General features: G+C 53.8%; 1 protein-coding gene across 1 annotated transcript in view; it reads right to left on the reverse strand.

Moving 5' to 3' along the window:
* Positions 1–139: 139 nt before the first annotated feature.
* LOC119109776 (insulin-like growth factor 2 mRNA-binding protein 3-A) overlaps positions 140–16,967 on the reverse strand; it is a 30,136-nt gene continuing 13,308 nt past the window's right edge. The window contains exons 4-5 of the mRNA XM_037233530.1: positions 424–447; positions 140–143 (exon numbers count right to left, since the gene is read on the reverse strand). Of these exons, the coding sequence (XP_037089425.1) occupies positions 140–143; positions 424–447 (28 nt within the window). The remainder of the gene's footprint in view (positions 144–423; positions 448–16,967) is intronic.

Consider the following 16,967-nt stretch of genomic DNA (forward strand, 5'->3'; position numbering starts at 1 on the left):
CCTGCCGGCGGCTGTTCTCCTCTGCAGCCCCGGCCACCATCAGTCACGCGGCCAGCGCTTACACGGCCTAACCTCGGCAATGAATCAGCGCGGCCGGCGCGCCCATGGGACGGACTCCCACCGGCACGCGTTGAGAGGCTCACCTGGAAACGGTGAGAGGCTCACCTGGTCACGGTGAGAGGCTCCCACCTGACACTGATCACGGTGAGAGACTCACCGGCACACGGTGAGAGGCTCACCGGGATACGGTGAGAGGCTCACCTGGTCACGGTGAGAGGCTCCCACCGACACACGGTGAGAGGCTCACCAGGATACGGTGAGAGGCTCACCTGGTCACGGTGAGAGGCTCCCACCTGCTCACGGTGAGAGGCTCACCGGCACACGGTGAGTGGCTCACCTGGATGGATACGGTGAGAGGCTCACCTGGTCACGGTAAGAGGCTCCCACCTGCTCACGGTGAGAGGCTCACCGGCACACGGTGAGAGGCTCCCACCGGCACACGGTGAGAGGCTCACCTGGACACGGTGAGAGGCTCACCTGGTTACGGTGAGAGGCTCACTGGGGCATGGTGAGAGACTCAGCTGGACATTGCGAGAGGATCACAGGGACACAGTGAGAAGCCCACCGGGGCACGGTGAGCGGCTCCCCGGGACCCTGCGTGATCGTCGACGGACATCGCTGGAATATCACCGCGATGCAAACGTAAATTGCGGGAATGTGGCCGAGGCACGACTGCAGACCACGGACCGAACGTATCCCAGAACAGCGAGAGAATCCTTTCACGGAACGCAGAGCAAAGCTGCTCCGAGGCGCCGGATGAGAGCACCCAGCACCTGACCGGCCGGGTGCTGCTGACTTGCCCGGAGCCACGACACCCAGCTGTCACCCAGCACCTGACCGGCCGGAGCTGCTGACTTGCCCAGAGCCACGGCACCCAGCTGTCACCCAGCGCCTGACCGGCCGGAGCTGCTGACTTGCCCGGAGCCACGTCATCCAGCTGTCACCCAGCGCCTGACCGGCCGGAGCTGCTGACTTGCCCGGAGCCACGTCACCCAGTTCTCACCCAGCACCTGACCGGCCGGAGCTGCTGACTTGCCCGGAGCCACGGCACCCAGCTGTCACCCAGCGCCTGACCGGCCGGTGCTGCTGACTTGCCCAGAGCCACGGCACCCAGCTGTCACCCAGCGCCTGACCGGCCGGAGCTGCTGACTTGCCCAGAGCCACGGCATCCGGCGCTCACCCAGCACCTGACCGGCCGGTGCTGCTGACTTGCCCAGAGCCACGGCACCTAGCTGACACCCAGCGCCTGACCGGCCGGAGCTGCTGACTTGCCCGGAGCCACGTCACCCAGTTCTCACCCAGCACACAGTATCATGCATCCATCCCGAGAGTCGCGCTCTGGCCGCGGATGCTGGGCTGCCAGCTCGCCGGCGGGCTGGTGACGGGCCTCTCGGCTGGCAACGGTCGGCGCACCGGCTGGTCACCCTTCCCTGTCAGGCACCGTTAGCGGTCCCGGCGCCCACCGTTCTGAGTACGCAGCGGCCGGACAGGCGACTGGTTCGGCGGTGGATGACGTCAGCCGGCGGGGGTCTCACCGTAGGGGGGGGGGGGGAGGCGGGGGCCTGAAAACGGGAGACCCGAGAAATACAGCCCGTGGTTACACTGAGGCTGGGAAGACATGCCATCGCAGTGACGCGTACCGAACAATGGTTTTATATTTCGTCATTTTACGGCACGAAGACCTTACACGGCACCATACCATGTCAGCTAGTTCCGCAGTTTGCAACTTATGTCGCTCACATGCACGAAAAAAGGAAAAGGAGGAAGGGCAGAGTGGAGCGGGGAGGTACACGACACAAGCCAGCGCCCGGGCCAGCACATCGCCGTGCCAAGTCTCCCCTCCCCCCCCCCCCCCACGACATGCGCCCCGTCAGTCGGCGATCGTACGACCGAAAAACCGACCGTTTGCAAGAGTTATGGGCCCATTGTTGCTCTGATGACGCGCGTTATTAGCTGTGCCAACAGCGCCGGTGGGCGATGAGGGCACCGATCCGTGGCCGATCGGCCAATGGACCGGCCGCCGCGTGGGCCAACAGGAACGACCAATGGACCGGCCGCCACGTGGGCCAACAGAAACGGCCAATGGACCGGCCGCCACGTGGGCCAACAGAAACGGCCAATGGACCGGCCGCCACGTAGGCCAACAGCAACGAGCTGCGATGCCAACGGCTGAACGTTGAGAACCTAGTCAGCTGAGCTCCTGCTGAGGTGGAAAACGCGGGGTAAAATGGGACATATTTCGGCTGACGAGGTGGAGTGAGCAACACCAGTCTGGACTGGAGCCGCTTGTCCGACAACGGGTGGTAACAAGAACTGCTTGGTAATGCCTTTTGTAACCCCAACCTCTACCGCATTTATGCAACACTTCTTGGCGTCCAAACATGTACTCACGCCATGGTCCTCATGTCAATTCATGCAATGCATAATGCTGATGGTGGCTCTCATGCATTTTTATTGCTATAAACAAAAGGACCACAGGTCCCTTATCAACAGCGTTGCGAAGCGGCGCCCTTGGGGACGCGGTGCCCCGCGAGCTACTCCCGGCGTTGAGAGCGCGCCGGGGGCTAGCTCGCTTCCGCAGCGTCGGTGCTGGCTCGCTTCCGCAGCGTGACGTGAGATGCCCGCCGGCGACGGCCGGTGCGCCTCCAGAGCGAGGTGAGCCCGCTCATGAGCCGTCTGCGCTGCTCTGCCCCGCCACAGCCACCGGCTCGACCGGCTCGCTCTGACCCAGTTGCGGGACGTATGGCTCCGGCAGGCGGCGCCAAAATCTCCATATCAATTATCGCCGGGGTTACAGGTTATTTAACACCGCGTTACGGATCATTTTTCCTTATTACCGCCCGCGACGTGATTAGAAACTGAGCAGGCAACTTGAGGCGCCCCCGCCTGAGGCAGCATTACGCTGGTCGTCGGCACTCCCCAAGGTCAGGATGACTCGGGATGGAGGTCAGGATGGGACTGGAAGGCAGGAAGATGACAGGGACGAAGCATGCAATACTGTCGTAAACAACATGGAAGGACAGAGCAGATATTTCCATCCCTGTTGACGTAACTCCGCGTTCAGAAGGATACAGCCTCATGCCATGCTGTGAGGTGTCTACATTAGTAAATGCGCGTGTTACAGTGGCACTGGGACCACGCTGTCGATACCGAGACAGCTGGTCTTGCTCGGTGGGGACCCTCACCAGCGCGTGAGCGTTGGAGCCAGTGCGGGCTGACAGGAGGCCGAGATTAACGAGCTCGGTTGGCTCTGGCGATTGACGAATGGAACGTCAATCATTACCTACACCCGTATTTTCTCCTCCGTGTGCATGAATAATCGGACCGAGCCATTTCTAGGAATCCGGCGGCGGGAGCGGGAGGACGTGACGCTGCGCAAAGGTCGCGAACGTCCTCCTCTGGGCCAGAGCAGGCCCGATATTACCGGGAACTCTATGACAGATCCCGGCCCTGACACAAACAGCTTTCACAAACATCTTGCCGAAAACCAAACCGCAACCACCAGCGCTGCTTTTTTATCTCTAGTCCTGCTTGTCAGCAAATTGCATGTGATCCTTTCGAAGAGAATTGCGACCCCGAAAGTCGGGGATACCCGCAAGATCGAATGCATTCCGAGTTCGGATCCGTGCAAAATGTCAAGCTCTTGCACTTATTTTAGCCGGAGGATGGAAGTCGCATTTGGTTTAGTGGTGGGCACCAAAAGCAAAGCTAAAAAGTATGCAATTATACCATCATTATGCAAATGCTGGCGGCAAGCACAGTACTTCCGAATGCGACCATCAGCAGATGAAAAATGTGATTATATCTGCGACTCATCTCAAATATTGCTACGCCAGTAATTATGACAATTTCACTACACGAAACTGGTCCGCTGGAAGAGTCCACTGCGACACACGGTGACGTGACTGAGGCACCGCTCCCCGGAACTGGCCGCAGGCACTCAAGGCTCGACCACAAAGCTAATGAAATGTCATTACCAGAAAGGGAATAGCGACAGTGGGATATACGTTGCGATTGTGGATATGGGTAAATGGGTGCAGAGAAGAATGATGCAGGAAGAAAAGATAAGAGGATTTCACCAACCATGCGTCTAATCATTAAGTCCGTAGACATTTCACATGTCTGGCATGTGCTTTAGGCAGGCAGACAAGATAAAATGCAGATGAAGTCTCGCCGAAGACAAGTGACAAGGGGGCCTATTTCTAGTACACAGCACCGTTATTCAATTAAGTAAGACCAGCCTTCATGTCAAATGTCAGTATTGTTTATAATACTGGCTATTTTATCATGCCCAAATTTATCAGCAGACCGCAACTAGTTTAAGTAACACCTGTACAGTCCTTAGCAGAACAGCATAAAACAACGCTGACGCCCCCACTCATGTCATCAAATAATGGCAAAGAGTCAATGTCCAATGTACCCGTACGCACATTCACAAGTGTCCCAGCAGGTCAGCACTTATTCCAAGGCTTAGTTTGCGGGGTCAAACCGTGCTAGTTTCTGGGCCTGGAGTGGAGCCGAGCGCCAGGGTATTTTATTCCGTATTAAAAATGACCTGATTACGCATCGTTGTGCTCAAAATGAAACCCCACATACGGAAAGGCAAAGTGCAAGCCGTGCTCCAATCATTTCATCTAAGCATGGGTGTCGTAGCACAAAACATTTTAACCTAAATGCATAACGTAATGTAACGCACAGCCTTGGCGTATTGCCTTGTAGGGGAATTGAACATTCAATTTTTTTCAATAATAAGTAACAATCAGAATGGATATGTGATTGGCAAATTCTCCTAACATTCAGGTGGATTAAACATCGAGGCAGGGGTCGAGTATGCCATATCATTAGCGTGGCATGGCAAAGACAACTGTGCATTAAAATGCGAGCAAAATCGGAAGCATTTATTGACAGCCCACCCATTTCCATGTTTTTGGTTGTTAGCGAAGTGTTGCACACATTCTTTCAATCAAATGCCTAAGACTTAAAATAACAAAGGCATGCCTTCCGCCCCCCCCCCCCCGTTTTCCGGCATTTTTGGTTGAAAGCTCTTGTGATGATTTAACGACCTTAGATACACTATAAGGTATTAGTTAAACGACGCTGTAATGCTCGATGACGATTACATTGACAGTAATTAATAACGTTTCGAGCACATAAATATCTCGAGCAGTTCCCACTCCGAAGCGTGAGAAGGGCTCATAGCGGTTTAGCGAAATATAACATAAGAAAAATAAGGCATGTGAATTCAGGAAATGCCCCCAATCTGCGTACACACTGGCACTCATAGATGTCCAAAAAATATAAGTCATCTAAGCTCCCCCATTATCACGAACACATTTCAACCTTAACTACTGTAAAAAACAAAGCAGGTCGGGCCAAGACGGAAGTTTATGAGGCCCAGCACAGAACATTTCATAAAAAATTAATCACCGCGCATCAGCCACAACTAACATTCCATGAATCCTAGGAACGTGCATAAGAAATTTTAGCAACAACTACGACAATGCGAACCTCAAGATCTTAAAATTGCTGCACGTTTGGAATATTAAATGGGTGCGTAGGCCCTAGGAACGTGGAATAAGTTGCTCAACTCTTTTTAGCTCTTGTCACTCTTGAGCTGGTGAGCACTGCTCGAAATACTGAGTACCGTCAATGTGTTGTCATCCAGACAACGATGTCGTTTAACTAGTACCTCCTGGAAAAGTCCTTAACTCAACACAAAACTTCAACTAAAGATGCATGGGGGCGTTTTTCGAACAACGCTCCTCAACACGATGTTTTGTCAGCCTTCGCGAAGAAACAGCTCTAAACGGCACCGTCGGCCTCTGGGAATGTATGTCAGCGGAGCCCGTACCCGGGCTGAGAGCCGCCTGCTTTGAGATAACGGGCCCTAATTACCGGCTTGTAGAAAACGGCAAGCTGTCATGCCGTTGCATATCTCTGCATCAAACATGCAGTGTCGTCTCGCCATGGCGGCGCTGTCGTCTCGCCATGGCGGCTTTATCATCTCGCCATGACGGCGCTGTGATCTCGCCATGGCAGCACGTCTGTGTGGGACTGTCACGTTAGAGCGGACATTAAGCAGCCGGAAAGTGGCAGGCGACTTCCATCTTCTCTATCCACCCCACGGCAACACCGAAACCGCGCTGCACGTCGGGACGGCTCCAGCCTTGCAGAGTTGGAACAGCGAAAACACTCTAAGAACGACCGTGTCATTGACTGGTCGACTGCAACTGCTTGAATAAACGACCGTTTGTTTGGCAATAGTATGTGCGAATGTCTGCACTTTACTACCAGCCGTATTCGGCCATCGACTGATGTGTTCAATCTGTAATCGTTCTGCAGCCACTCTGCTCTGACAGGTCTGATGGAATCAGCTGGAGGTTATGAGCGAGATCTTTCGCGGGCCGCTCGGTTGTCATGCCTCCGAATGGCATCGACGAACAGAGGACGTTGTGCTTTACTGTTGCTTGTCCTGGACATCACCCAATCACCAGGCTTCGACTGGATTCCGGACCCGCACAGCCACACCGGGTCCAGAATGCAGCTGTGTGGGGGTTCTGGTTTTACCGGCATATGACTTTTATTCTACGGTATTTTTACAGCACATGCATGCTGCATCATGCCGCGGCATATGACGTATAGCCCCCACTGAGAGCACAATGAGACTGAAGTCGCTTGAACGAAACGCTCCATTTTTGTGCACATCGAGCGACAACTGCCAGCTCAATAATCCATTTGATCCCACGTGAAATGATGATTGCTGCTTCGGTCCCTATCTGGACGTATGCAGTGCAGCACTGTGCCAGGAGAGCTGACGCCCTGGGCAGCTCGGGCCCCTCTGGGGCGGGCCACCTTGGTCGGTCGGCCCCGACTCACCGGTCGCACACGGTCGAGGTGTGATGCCTCTGGCAGACAGGACCAGCTCACGACATGGTGGGCGGGGAGAGACTGTTGGCCGCCCAGGTAGAGAGCGAGCCACCCCTAACCCAGACGGCCATGCACTCACATAGTAAAACATCAACGTAAAACATCAAACCGACGCCAACAAATCATCGGACGTATACAACTAGAGCCCGACCTCTGTCTGGTCAAATGTGCCATGGCTGCTACTAATTGAAAGCAGGAGAACGCCGATACTTAACGGCCAGTTCATGCTTTAAAATATATCTGAAATAAATATGGTGGACGTACCAGCAGCAAGCAATGGTGACCAACAGATTTAAGCAACAAAAAAGAAGGGAACAGCCAAAAACGAATGATGCAAAAATATCAGCATAGACTCTTCAAACAGAAACACACGAGAGACATGCACTCACCTCAATTGGCGGTGACCTAAAGAAGATCTAATACAGACCAGGCCGCCGCTGATGCAAGCCATCTCTTCCGACTTCGCTACACGACACTCACTGGTAGAAATGAACCATACCGAACCTACCACCTGACGCCCTCAAACAAGCAAACAAAGCTCACCTGGTTTGTCCTGACAGACGGAATACAACGGATTTTTCACCTAAAATGTCTCCTATCGTCGTGTCAGCGTGTGCGTGGTTGGTATGCGATTTCAACTCGACCCGTCCGATCACCTGTGTTCACCAGCCGCCCAGCAGCGCGACGTCGCTCACCATTTGACAGACGCCGTAAGGGCCCCACCGCCTTGACGGCAGACGCTGTGCGGCCTCTCTCATCTGCGCAGCTCACCGCTCGACGGCCACTGTGAGGGCCCCACCATCTTGCCGGCATCTCTGTGCAGTCGCTCTCATCTGCAACATTGGTTTTGGTGTTCAGGCGTGGTTATAAAAGTGAGCGATTTCGGCACTCATCAAAAGCCAACCACGACTAATGTAACCACTTACTGCGCTGCACCGGCCAGGTGTTCAAACCGTCAAGAAATGGCCGCTGGGTAAAAACCAAAGCATCCCTATGTGCTAGCTGAACTGGCTGCGCAACCGCCACATGCATTTTTGGCTTTTGTGTAAGAGATCAAAACAGTACCACTGTCCTCATTGGGCCGCCTCAAACGTTGCTGTATAATTTCAGTTGCGATCAGAGGACTGGATGACAGACTCGAAATAAACATACACATTTGCCGAGACTGTACATGTGGGCATCTGGGCAACTGCACATAACTGTACATACATATGTCCGCATCTTCTTTTCCGAGTCACCTTTTATGTGAGCACTGTCTGCGACCCACTTACATGAGCGATTCCTCGAAGGGCTCAGATAGCCTCTACTTCTTTCAACGCCAGCTGGAAGCAAGACAGTAAATATCGTTTATTTCCTTCAAGGACGCCACTATCTACTGCCTCACAATGCCGCCAAGTGTAGGTGTGCCCAGCCACAGACGCGTGCGCCGCGCTCCCTACGAGCTCGGACGTTCGTGGGGTTTCGCGTGCCTAAAAGCCTACCGAATGACCCGGCAATCTGCTCCCTGGCACGCTGGTGCCAAATGTGGTGTGTGTCTCATTTTTGTATGCATACATCGGAAGAAAGTTATGATGTCTTCACATGCAAGGTGTCATCACTTGGGATATGAGCTTCGTAATTCTCGGGCAAGGTGACCTTCTGTACCGTTTAACCCTGCTCATCACTGTTTACTCTGACGTAATGGGGTAGCAGTGAAATATTGCCGCAAAAAACACGGGGTCTTCTGTAGGGGACGGCGTTATGGCGAGCCCGAGGCTTTTGATAACAACTCCGACAGATTGAACTCGTTCAATGAATGCATCCGCGTGCCTTTGTTCGTGTTATGCAACGGTGCGCGCGGAAACGCTTCTCTCCTCACGTACAGCTCAAAACATATGCTGGATTCATACACAAGCGCCCGCACACGACTTAATCGAGCCGCTGTAGGCGTGACGTGATCTGAAGTCATCTACTCACCACTAACTGCTTCAGCCGGTTTGAAAAGTGTGTCTCGCTTTTGATCGGGAGATTCGGCGACTGACAGTACTGCCGGCCGGCTTGGTCTCGCTTTTGATCGGGAGATTCGGCGACTGACAGTACTGCCGGCCGGCTTGGTCTCGCTTTTGATCAGGAGATTCGGCGACTGACAGTACTGCCGGCCGGCTTGGTCTCGCTTTTGATCGGGAGATTCGGCGACTGACAGTACTGCCGGCCGGCTTGGTCTCGCTTTTGATCAGGAGATTCGGCGACTGACAGTACTGCCGGCCGGCTTGGTCTCGCTTTTGATCGGGAGATTCGGCGACTGACAGTACTGCCGGCCGGCTGGTCTCGCTTTTGCTCGGGAGATTCGGCGACTGACAGTACTGCCGGCCGGCTTGGTCTCGCTTTTGATCAGGAGATTCGGCGACTGACAGTACTGCCGGCCGGCTTGGTCTCGCTTTTGATCAGGAGATTCGGCGACTGACAGTACTGCCGGCCGGCTTGGACCCGCTTTTGATCGGGAGGATTCGGTGACTGACAGTACTGCCGGCCGGCTTGGACCCGCTTCAGGGGCGGCGCTGCCGGCCGGCTTGGATTTCCCTCAAGGGGAGTGCGGCCGTTCGACTCGGACCACCCTCAGGGTCGGTGCTGCCGGTGGCTTGGAGTCTCCTCACGGGCGGCGCTCTGGGCTCGGCGGCGATTACTCACCCGCACCTGCTCCGGACTGCTGTAACTTCGTGCGGCTGGTCTGAAGCCGTTCCATTTTAGGGGAGGATCCATGGCGCCCCGCCCTTCTCACGTCTAGCCAACAGGAAACGTTCGTGTCTAGACCACCGCGGCGAGCCCTGCAGCCGAGGCTGTAGGGGCAGAGGTCTTTTTAATGACCGTGAATTAAGGCTAACAGGTTCTTAGTCCTATTGTTTGGACGATGGCTTGAGGCTCGGCCTGGGGAGCGGGGAGGCAACAGCAGTCCTGCTGCTCATCGTTGGCGGCCGGTCATCAAGGCCGATTTCCTGGCTACAGCGGCTTCAAACTTCACAACGACCGGCATAGTGGCTGCTTAGTGTGACTATCCTTTAATCAAGCGGTTGCAATTCTCCGCGTTAGCACCCATATGACCTTTTGTTGGCCTTGACCTTGAATTTAGGTACTTCTGTGCCACCTGGTGAGGCCTGGCACGATGGATTATCCTTTCAAAAGATTATACCATATATGAGGTGTGAAAGCTATGCAAAAGAAACGCTATTGAATCTGCAAACTGCGCAATTGTTTGCCGATGAAACAAGAGCTAGTGTGGTTCACCACAGAACCACAGCTAGTGTGGTTCACCACAGCGTTGTCCGGCGCGTGCAGTGTCGGTCCAGGAGCCAATTGAGAACTAAGGATTTCTTAACTAAGAATATCACCGAAATGGTTGCGTACGGTTATTATATTCAGTAATTTGGAATACTATATATGATGCAATATTAACCTAGCGTCCAGAACTTTTAAGCACACGATTTAACCTTTCGCAAGCATTGATTTTGTACGGAATGTCACTCATGTATAGCTCACCCAACTGTAGCAGTGATGTGTCTCACACCATGACGCCAAGCACCAGGTCTGTCGCCGTGTGCGGCTGACGTGGTGTGCTGACGTTACATGTCTGCTCTGGTGTGAGAGACCGTGTGGCGCCTGACGTGGTGTGCTGACGTTACATGTCTGCTCTGGTATGGGAGACCGTGTGGCGCCTGACGTGGTGTGCTGACGTTACATGTCTGCTCTGGTATGAGAGACCGTGTGGCGCCTGACGTGGTGTGCTGACGTTACATGTCTGCTCTGGTATGAGAGACCGTGTGGCGCCTGACGTGGTGTTGCTGACGTTACATGTCTGCTCTGGTATGGGAGACCGTGTGGCGCCTGACGTGGTGTGCTGACGTTACATGTCTGCTCTGGTATGAGAGACCGTGTGGCGCCTGACGTGGTGTGCTGACGTACATGTCTGCTCTGGTGTGAGAGACCGTGTGGCGCCCTGACGTGTTGTGCTAACGTCACATGTCTGCTCTAGTGTGGGAGACGTGTGGCGCTTGACGTTGTTGTGCTGACGTCACATGTCTGCTCTAGTGTGGGAGACAGTGTGGCGCCTGACGTGTTGTGCTGATGTCACATGTCTGCTCTGGTGTGGGAGAGGCCAAAACCATCGCGATTTTTTAATTTTTTCACAGTGAGCAGACTGCGCCCAAGGTCCAGTTTTGCCATGAAGTATTGAGTTTTTCTGATATAAACTTCCCCGTTCTCATAAATTTGCGACGACACATGGCACATTCTTAACTTCTTGCTAGAACATCAGTTATTTCCTACGTATCTAGTGCTCTCTTCCATGAAGATGTCGTTCGCAGCGTAGCAATGTCTCGTGAGCAATCTGTACAGCAATCTCTCCGCATTCAACGTTTATCAAACGCCATTACTGAACCTCCGAACTGACGTGTGCCCTAAATCTCTGCCTGGGGGATTCGAATCTCTGCCTGGGGGATTCGAATCTCTGTCTGGGGGATTCGAACCTCTGCCTGGGGGATTCGAACCTCTGCTTGGGGGATTCGAACCTCTGCCTGGGGGATTCGAACCCCTGCCTGCGGATTCAAGTGTGCGTATTCCGGGCAGTGCGCCAAGTTTGGGTGCAAGTCATAGTGAGCTCAGAGTTATGAGGGATGCTGATGCCTCGTGCAGAATGACATGCGCTTCAGATCTTCCAAACTGAGAAACACGCCCAGCTAGTGTGTGAGCTGCACATCACCTGACTTTTGCTACTGGCCTATGAAACTCGTGCAGGCCGGTGCATGTTTTGTTCGAAATGCAGAAGTAAGCTGCGCAGGAACCTCCGTCACAAGTGCTTGGTAAGTTGGTGCATAAAAATGATAACTATTGGCACCAATTAGTTGCTTCGTATACATAACTCCTTCCACTTCCACTATACCTAAAACGTTGTAGGACCATACCACAACGGTTTAAGCAAAGTTCATTTACGAGCAACCAATGACAGCGAAACGCACCATGCTTATGCCCATGTCCCCCGCTGAACTGCTATCGGCCTCAGTGACTGACCCGTCTCGCTGCTCTTGTTCCGCAGGGGACAGTGGGCGAGTGTGTTCCGATGCCGACCTGCCGCAGCACGGGGGCGCCCCAGTTTGCCGCCAAGTTTCTGCAACAAGCTGCGCATGGGCCTGTACGCGCATCAGGAGATCCTGCACGAGTGGCGGCGCTACGCCAGTGTCGCCGCCTGCCCGCGCTTTGTGCAGCTTGTACGAGGTGTTCGAGACCGATGACCAGTACATCCTCGTCATGGAGCTGTGAGTGTCGCGGTGTGTCCATTCCATTGTGCGCCTACCCACTCCCCGAGTTGTTTGCGATCATGCGTGCTAGTAGCGGTTTGCGCGGCCATCCAAGACATGTTAGTTTCCTTTAGTCGTACCATAATCGTGCTTTTCGGTTGCGTACCGTGGTGTAAATGCGTATATACCGTAACCAACAGACACGGATGGCCTTGAATTATGCGCTCATGCACAAAACTGATGAATAACAAGTAAAAATATTCACCCATATTTGTAAGCATGAGGATTGGGTACATCACGTATCTGTTCTATCGGTTTTACACGTTGCAATATTTTCTGCGAACTGAGTCGCACTCTCTCCTGTGGCCTAGTCAATGGCCTGCGTTTACGCCTCCCGTGCTGGTCATGGGCTTCACACCGATCTGACGAATGGGCGTCGTCCCCGTAGGTGTCATTGCCATAGGACCGGGGGCTGAGAACGTACTCCCCAAATTATCAAAACGGGCTTTATCTCCTGTCAACATTGGTCGGCAACAGTGCGTGCCCCGCCCGCCATAAACGCCAGTTTTCGTAGATGTGCGCTCCAGCCCTGACCTCCTCCGCCCGATATGCGGGCCACATCCAAGGTGGTCGCCATCGGTGACGCCAATCCAAATGAATGAAGCCTTACGTTGCCAGCGCCATCCATCGCCGATAAAAAATGCATCGCCATTCTGCAGCCGCCCGCCTGACGCCCTGTTGTCGGGCGCTTACAATTGCAAATCGGCACTGGTTGCCGGCGGAGCCTGGCGGCTGGGGCGGCGTCCGTGTATGTCCGCTTGGCTAGCAGTCAGTGGTACCCCGTCCAGCCCCTTGCCTGGCGGCTGGGGCGGCGTCCGTGTATATCCGCTTGGCTAGCAGTCAGTGATACCCCGTCCAGCCCCTTGCCTGGCGGCTGGGGCGGCGTCCGTGTATGTCCGCTTGGCTAGCAGTCAGTGGTACCCTGCCCAGTCCCTTGCCTGGCGGCTGGGGCGGCGTCCGTGTATATCCGCTTGGCTAGCAGTCAGTGATACCCCGTCCAGCCCCTTGCCTGGCGGCTGGGGCGGCGTCCGTGTATGTCCGCTTGGCTAGCAGTCAGTGGTACCCCGTCCAGTCCCTTGCCTGGCAGCTGGGGCGGCGACTGTGTATGTCCGCTTGGCTAGCAGTCAGTGGTACCCTGCCCAGTCCCTTGCCTGGTGGCTGGGGTGGTGTCTGTGTATGTCTGCAGTCAGCGACGTCACGTTCATCCGACCCCCGTCTCTAGCTGCGCCCAGCTAATCAGGGATCCCACCCACTTTCGTCGGCGCGCAGCAAGTATGGTTATTGGGCGGTATACATAGGACTATGCACGGGTATTGGGTGGCATATACTGGACTAAATAAGCACTTGGCTGTGCACGTGTGACTCCAGTGCAGAAATCTAATCCCGCATAATCAGCTCACCACCATGAAGAATCGTATGAAGACGAGGACGAAGACCTCACACATCGCGCAAGCTGCGCAATTTGAGCGCACGCTGTGTGGTTGTCCTTTGTTCGCCCCTGGTGACAGCCGCTCGAGTTGTCTGGCATACAGCTGTCGCGACGTGAAGGAATTATGTGGTTGTTTATGCACGCTGTAATCAATTACGATGTGTTATCAAGGTCTTAAATTGCCTCATTATACAGACTAATAGCATTAATCGATGTCATTTATCAGCGAGCCATCACAGAAGAATAGCTGCAATGCAAAACTGAAGATCAAGCTGCGCGTCTTCGGCCGTGAACACAGGCATGCGCACCACCACCACTGCGATGCATTTCAAGCACGCTTCCGTCGGCGGTTTTAAACGCACGCGCTCCCCTAACTGGGTTGTTTCCCTGGTTCACTTCATCTGCTGTCAGGAGAGCCGCCCGAACCGGTCTGGAAGCGGTGCTTCAGATGTAACCAACAAAAAAGCGACCGCTCCCTAACAACATTCGGGGCAATTAAGTCGGCATCAATTATAGCGCGGTCGGTGGTGCCGTCAGCAGGGACGTGCCCCGGCGGCGGGAGGGGCTGCCCGGAGGTCACCCGGCAACCCTGACTCCGACCGCACCCGGGCACCGGAGCACGGTGCTCGGTACAGCAGCGGTGTTAGTCCGGCGGCACACGGCGTTCGGGTCCTCCGTCGGCGCCGGGTTGTTCGCAGAACTGGACAGGTGCGTCGGTCGGGGCGTCATCGGCCACCTGTTCTCAGTGGTGTGTGCAAAGGTTCTCCGGACTCTCGCCCCGGCTCAACATGACGAGGGAAGCACCATGGCGGCGTCTCCGGTAGTGTTTTCCAGTTTGTTTTGGGCCCCGGTCGTCGAAGGTCGATCACCACAGAAGGGCTCTCTGGAGAACGGAGCGTAGCCAGAGACGATGTTTTAACGAATGCACACATCTATGACATAAGTTATTGACCAAATGCACCAGGCTCATTTTTGAGGTCAACCATTCAACGTGCGCACGAACACGACTGTGATTATGCGTTCACTGCCTAGTTGAAATGTGCATCACTACGCATACGCTGCAAAGTTACGGTGTGGATCATGACGTGAATGTTGTATGGCTGTGTACCGTGATGTGATGAGCAGAGTGCTCTGTTGGCCCGACCCGACCTGTACCAGGCATCCGAATGAAATCATGCCAAGTTAGGTCTACCGCATCACACCAACAGCTCTACGGGAGTGTTCCAAATTTCTATTGAGTTTTGAACCGAAATAACTATCTTGATTGTTTATCGGGCCACAGTTCGCCAGCCCTTCCCTTCTTAAGACCCTGAACCCCTCCGAGTGTCTGAGCTGCACCCTCGCGATGATAGGGAGACTATTTCGGGGAGAGTATTTCCAGATCCCCTTGGCATTCATGACGTCATGACAACGCCATTCAAATCCTGTGATTTCATACGCCATGTGGCGATCAAGGTCAGTAAGATATAATGGACAAGTCATTCATATCTTGCCGCTCGTTGGCGTAATTGCAGGATATGAAACGACCGTCAATATTGGCTCTCAATCAGTGTTGTGCAAGGCACGATGGCCTAATCAAACCGTGAGTATCTAGAAGCATATTTACTTACATAGAAATTGTGACGTATAAAGCGGTCTTTTTACTAAGATTGTACCAATCGGTTGTAAGTGAGCTTGTTTCATCATATCTGACGCCTGATTCATTATCTTCAAACCTGAAACATTCACTTTAAGCGGATACATAGAGTACGAAGGCCACTACAAGCAGTTCCTTAGCGATTATACACTTCATAAACAGAAGCTCTGTCTACTCACGAAGCCAAAGCACAAATGTGCATTCATAAACTAGCATTAAACATAACTACACCTGCATGCTAGTAACTTTGATGGCCCATAGTAACTAGTTACACCCACTTAGTGTGACGTTATGATTGACCGCAACCGTTGTAAGTCCCTCGGCCTTTATAGTGGAATACATGGTCTGTGTGTGTGTGTGTGTGTGTGTGTGTGTGTGTGTGTGTGTGTGTGTGTGTGTGTGTGTGTGTGTGTGTGTGTGTGTGTGTGTGTGTGTGTGCGTGCGTGCGTGCGTGCTGCGTGCGTGCGTGCGTGCGTGCGTGCGTGCGTGCGTGCGTGCGTGCGTGTGTGCGTGTGGTGTGTGTGTGTGTGTGTGGGTGGTGGTGTGTGGTGTGGTGTGTGTGTTGTTGTGTGTGTGTGTGTGTTGTGTGTGTTTGTGTGTGTTGTGGTGTGTGTGTGTGTGTGTTTGTGTGTGCGTGCGTGTGTGGTGGTGTGTGGTTGTGTGTGTGTGTGTGTGTGTGGTGTGTGTGTGTGTGTGTGTGTGTGTGTGGTGTTGTGTGTGTGTGTGTGTGTGTGTGGTGTGTGTGTGGTGTGTGTGTGTTGTGTGTGTGTGTGTGTAATGTATATCTTGTAGCACTTGCCGTGCAAGGGGAGGGAGGAGGAAGGATACTTTATAGCGACGTAGTTAGTCCGGCGCAGTTTCCGACTACCGTACCATCCCGCATGATGCAGTGCCTCTCTCAGGTACTCTATTCGTCGCAGATAACAGGGAAGCGGCGAGATATTTTAACCCTGATCAGATGACGGTCGCCGGAATGGTGGGCTTCTACGCTGGAGCTGTCTGCTGAGCAGCCAATCAGATGAAGTCATCACTATGTGACCTAACGTGACCAAGATGCAATCTGGTGGGTAATGACACGCCCGCCCTTCACAAAATACCGAGGCTACCTGGGCGCGGAGACAAAATAATTCGAACATGACAAAATGTGTTCTGCATATGGTAGCAGTTCATTCTGACTGTCTGCTCCCATATGGGTCGACAGTCTTTCAGAAGGATTGCGCGACGGCGGTCAATAAAGGTGCCCTTCAAAATAAACTTGTTACCTGTCTGACACCTGGTTCTTAATGACAACAAATGGGCCGCTTGCCGACGATCATTCGAACCGCCGTGCCACGCCAGTGAAGCCGCGAACTCGGCTCGACCATCCATGGCGTGGTGCATGATCTTTATCGCTCTGGAGAGGCCATTGTCCAGCACTGGATGATACGTGTTGTGCAGAGCCGAATTATTGGCTAAGAGATGTCATCTAGAGGTTTAAGTTGAGTTAGCTCCAGACAATAACGTGCTAAGCCTCGCCCTGACAGGGGGGTTAGTCCTGATGCAACCCTCTAGGGTGTTGGGATACTCCTTCGGCATGCTGAGCAATTAC

The sequence above is a fragment of the Pollicipes pollicipes genome, unplaced genomic scaffold (genome assembly GCF_011947565.3).
Source record: "Pollicipes pollicipes isolate AB1234 unplaced genomic scaffold, Ppol_2.1 Scaffold_7231;HRSCAF=8579_pilon_pilon_pilon, whole genome shotgun sequence".
In the NCBI taxonomy this organism is placed as follows: Eukaryota; Metazoa; Arthropoda; class Thecostraca; order Pollicipedomorpha; family Pollicipedidae; genus Pollicipes; species Pollicipes pollicipes.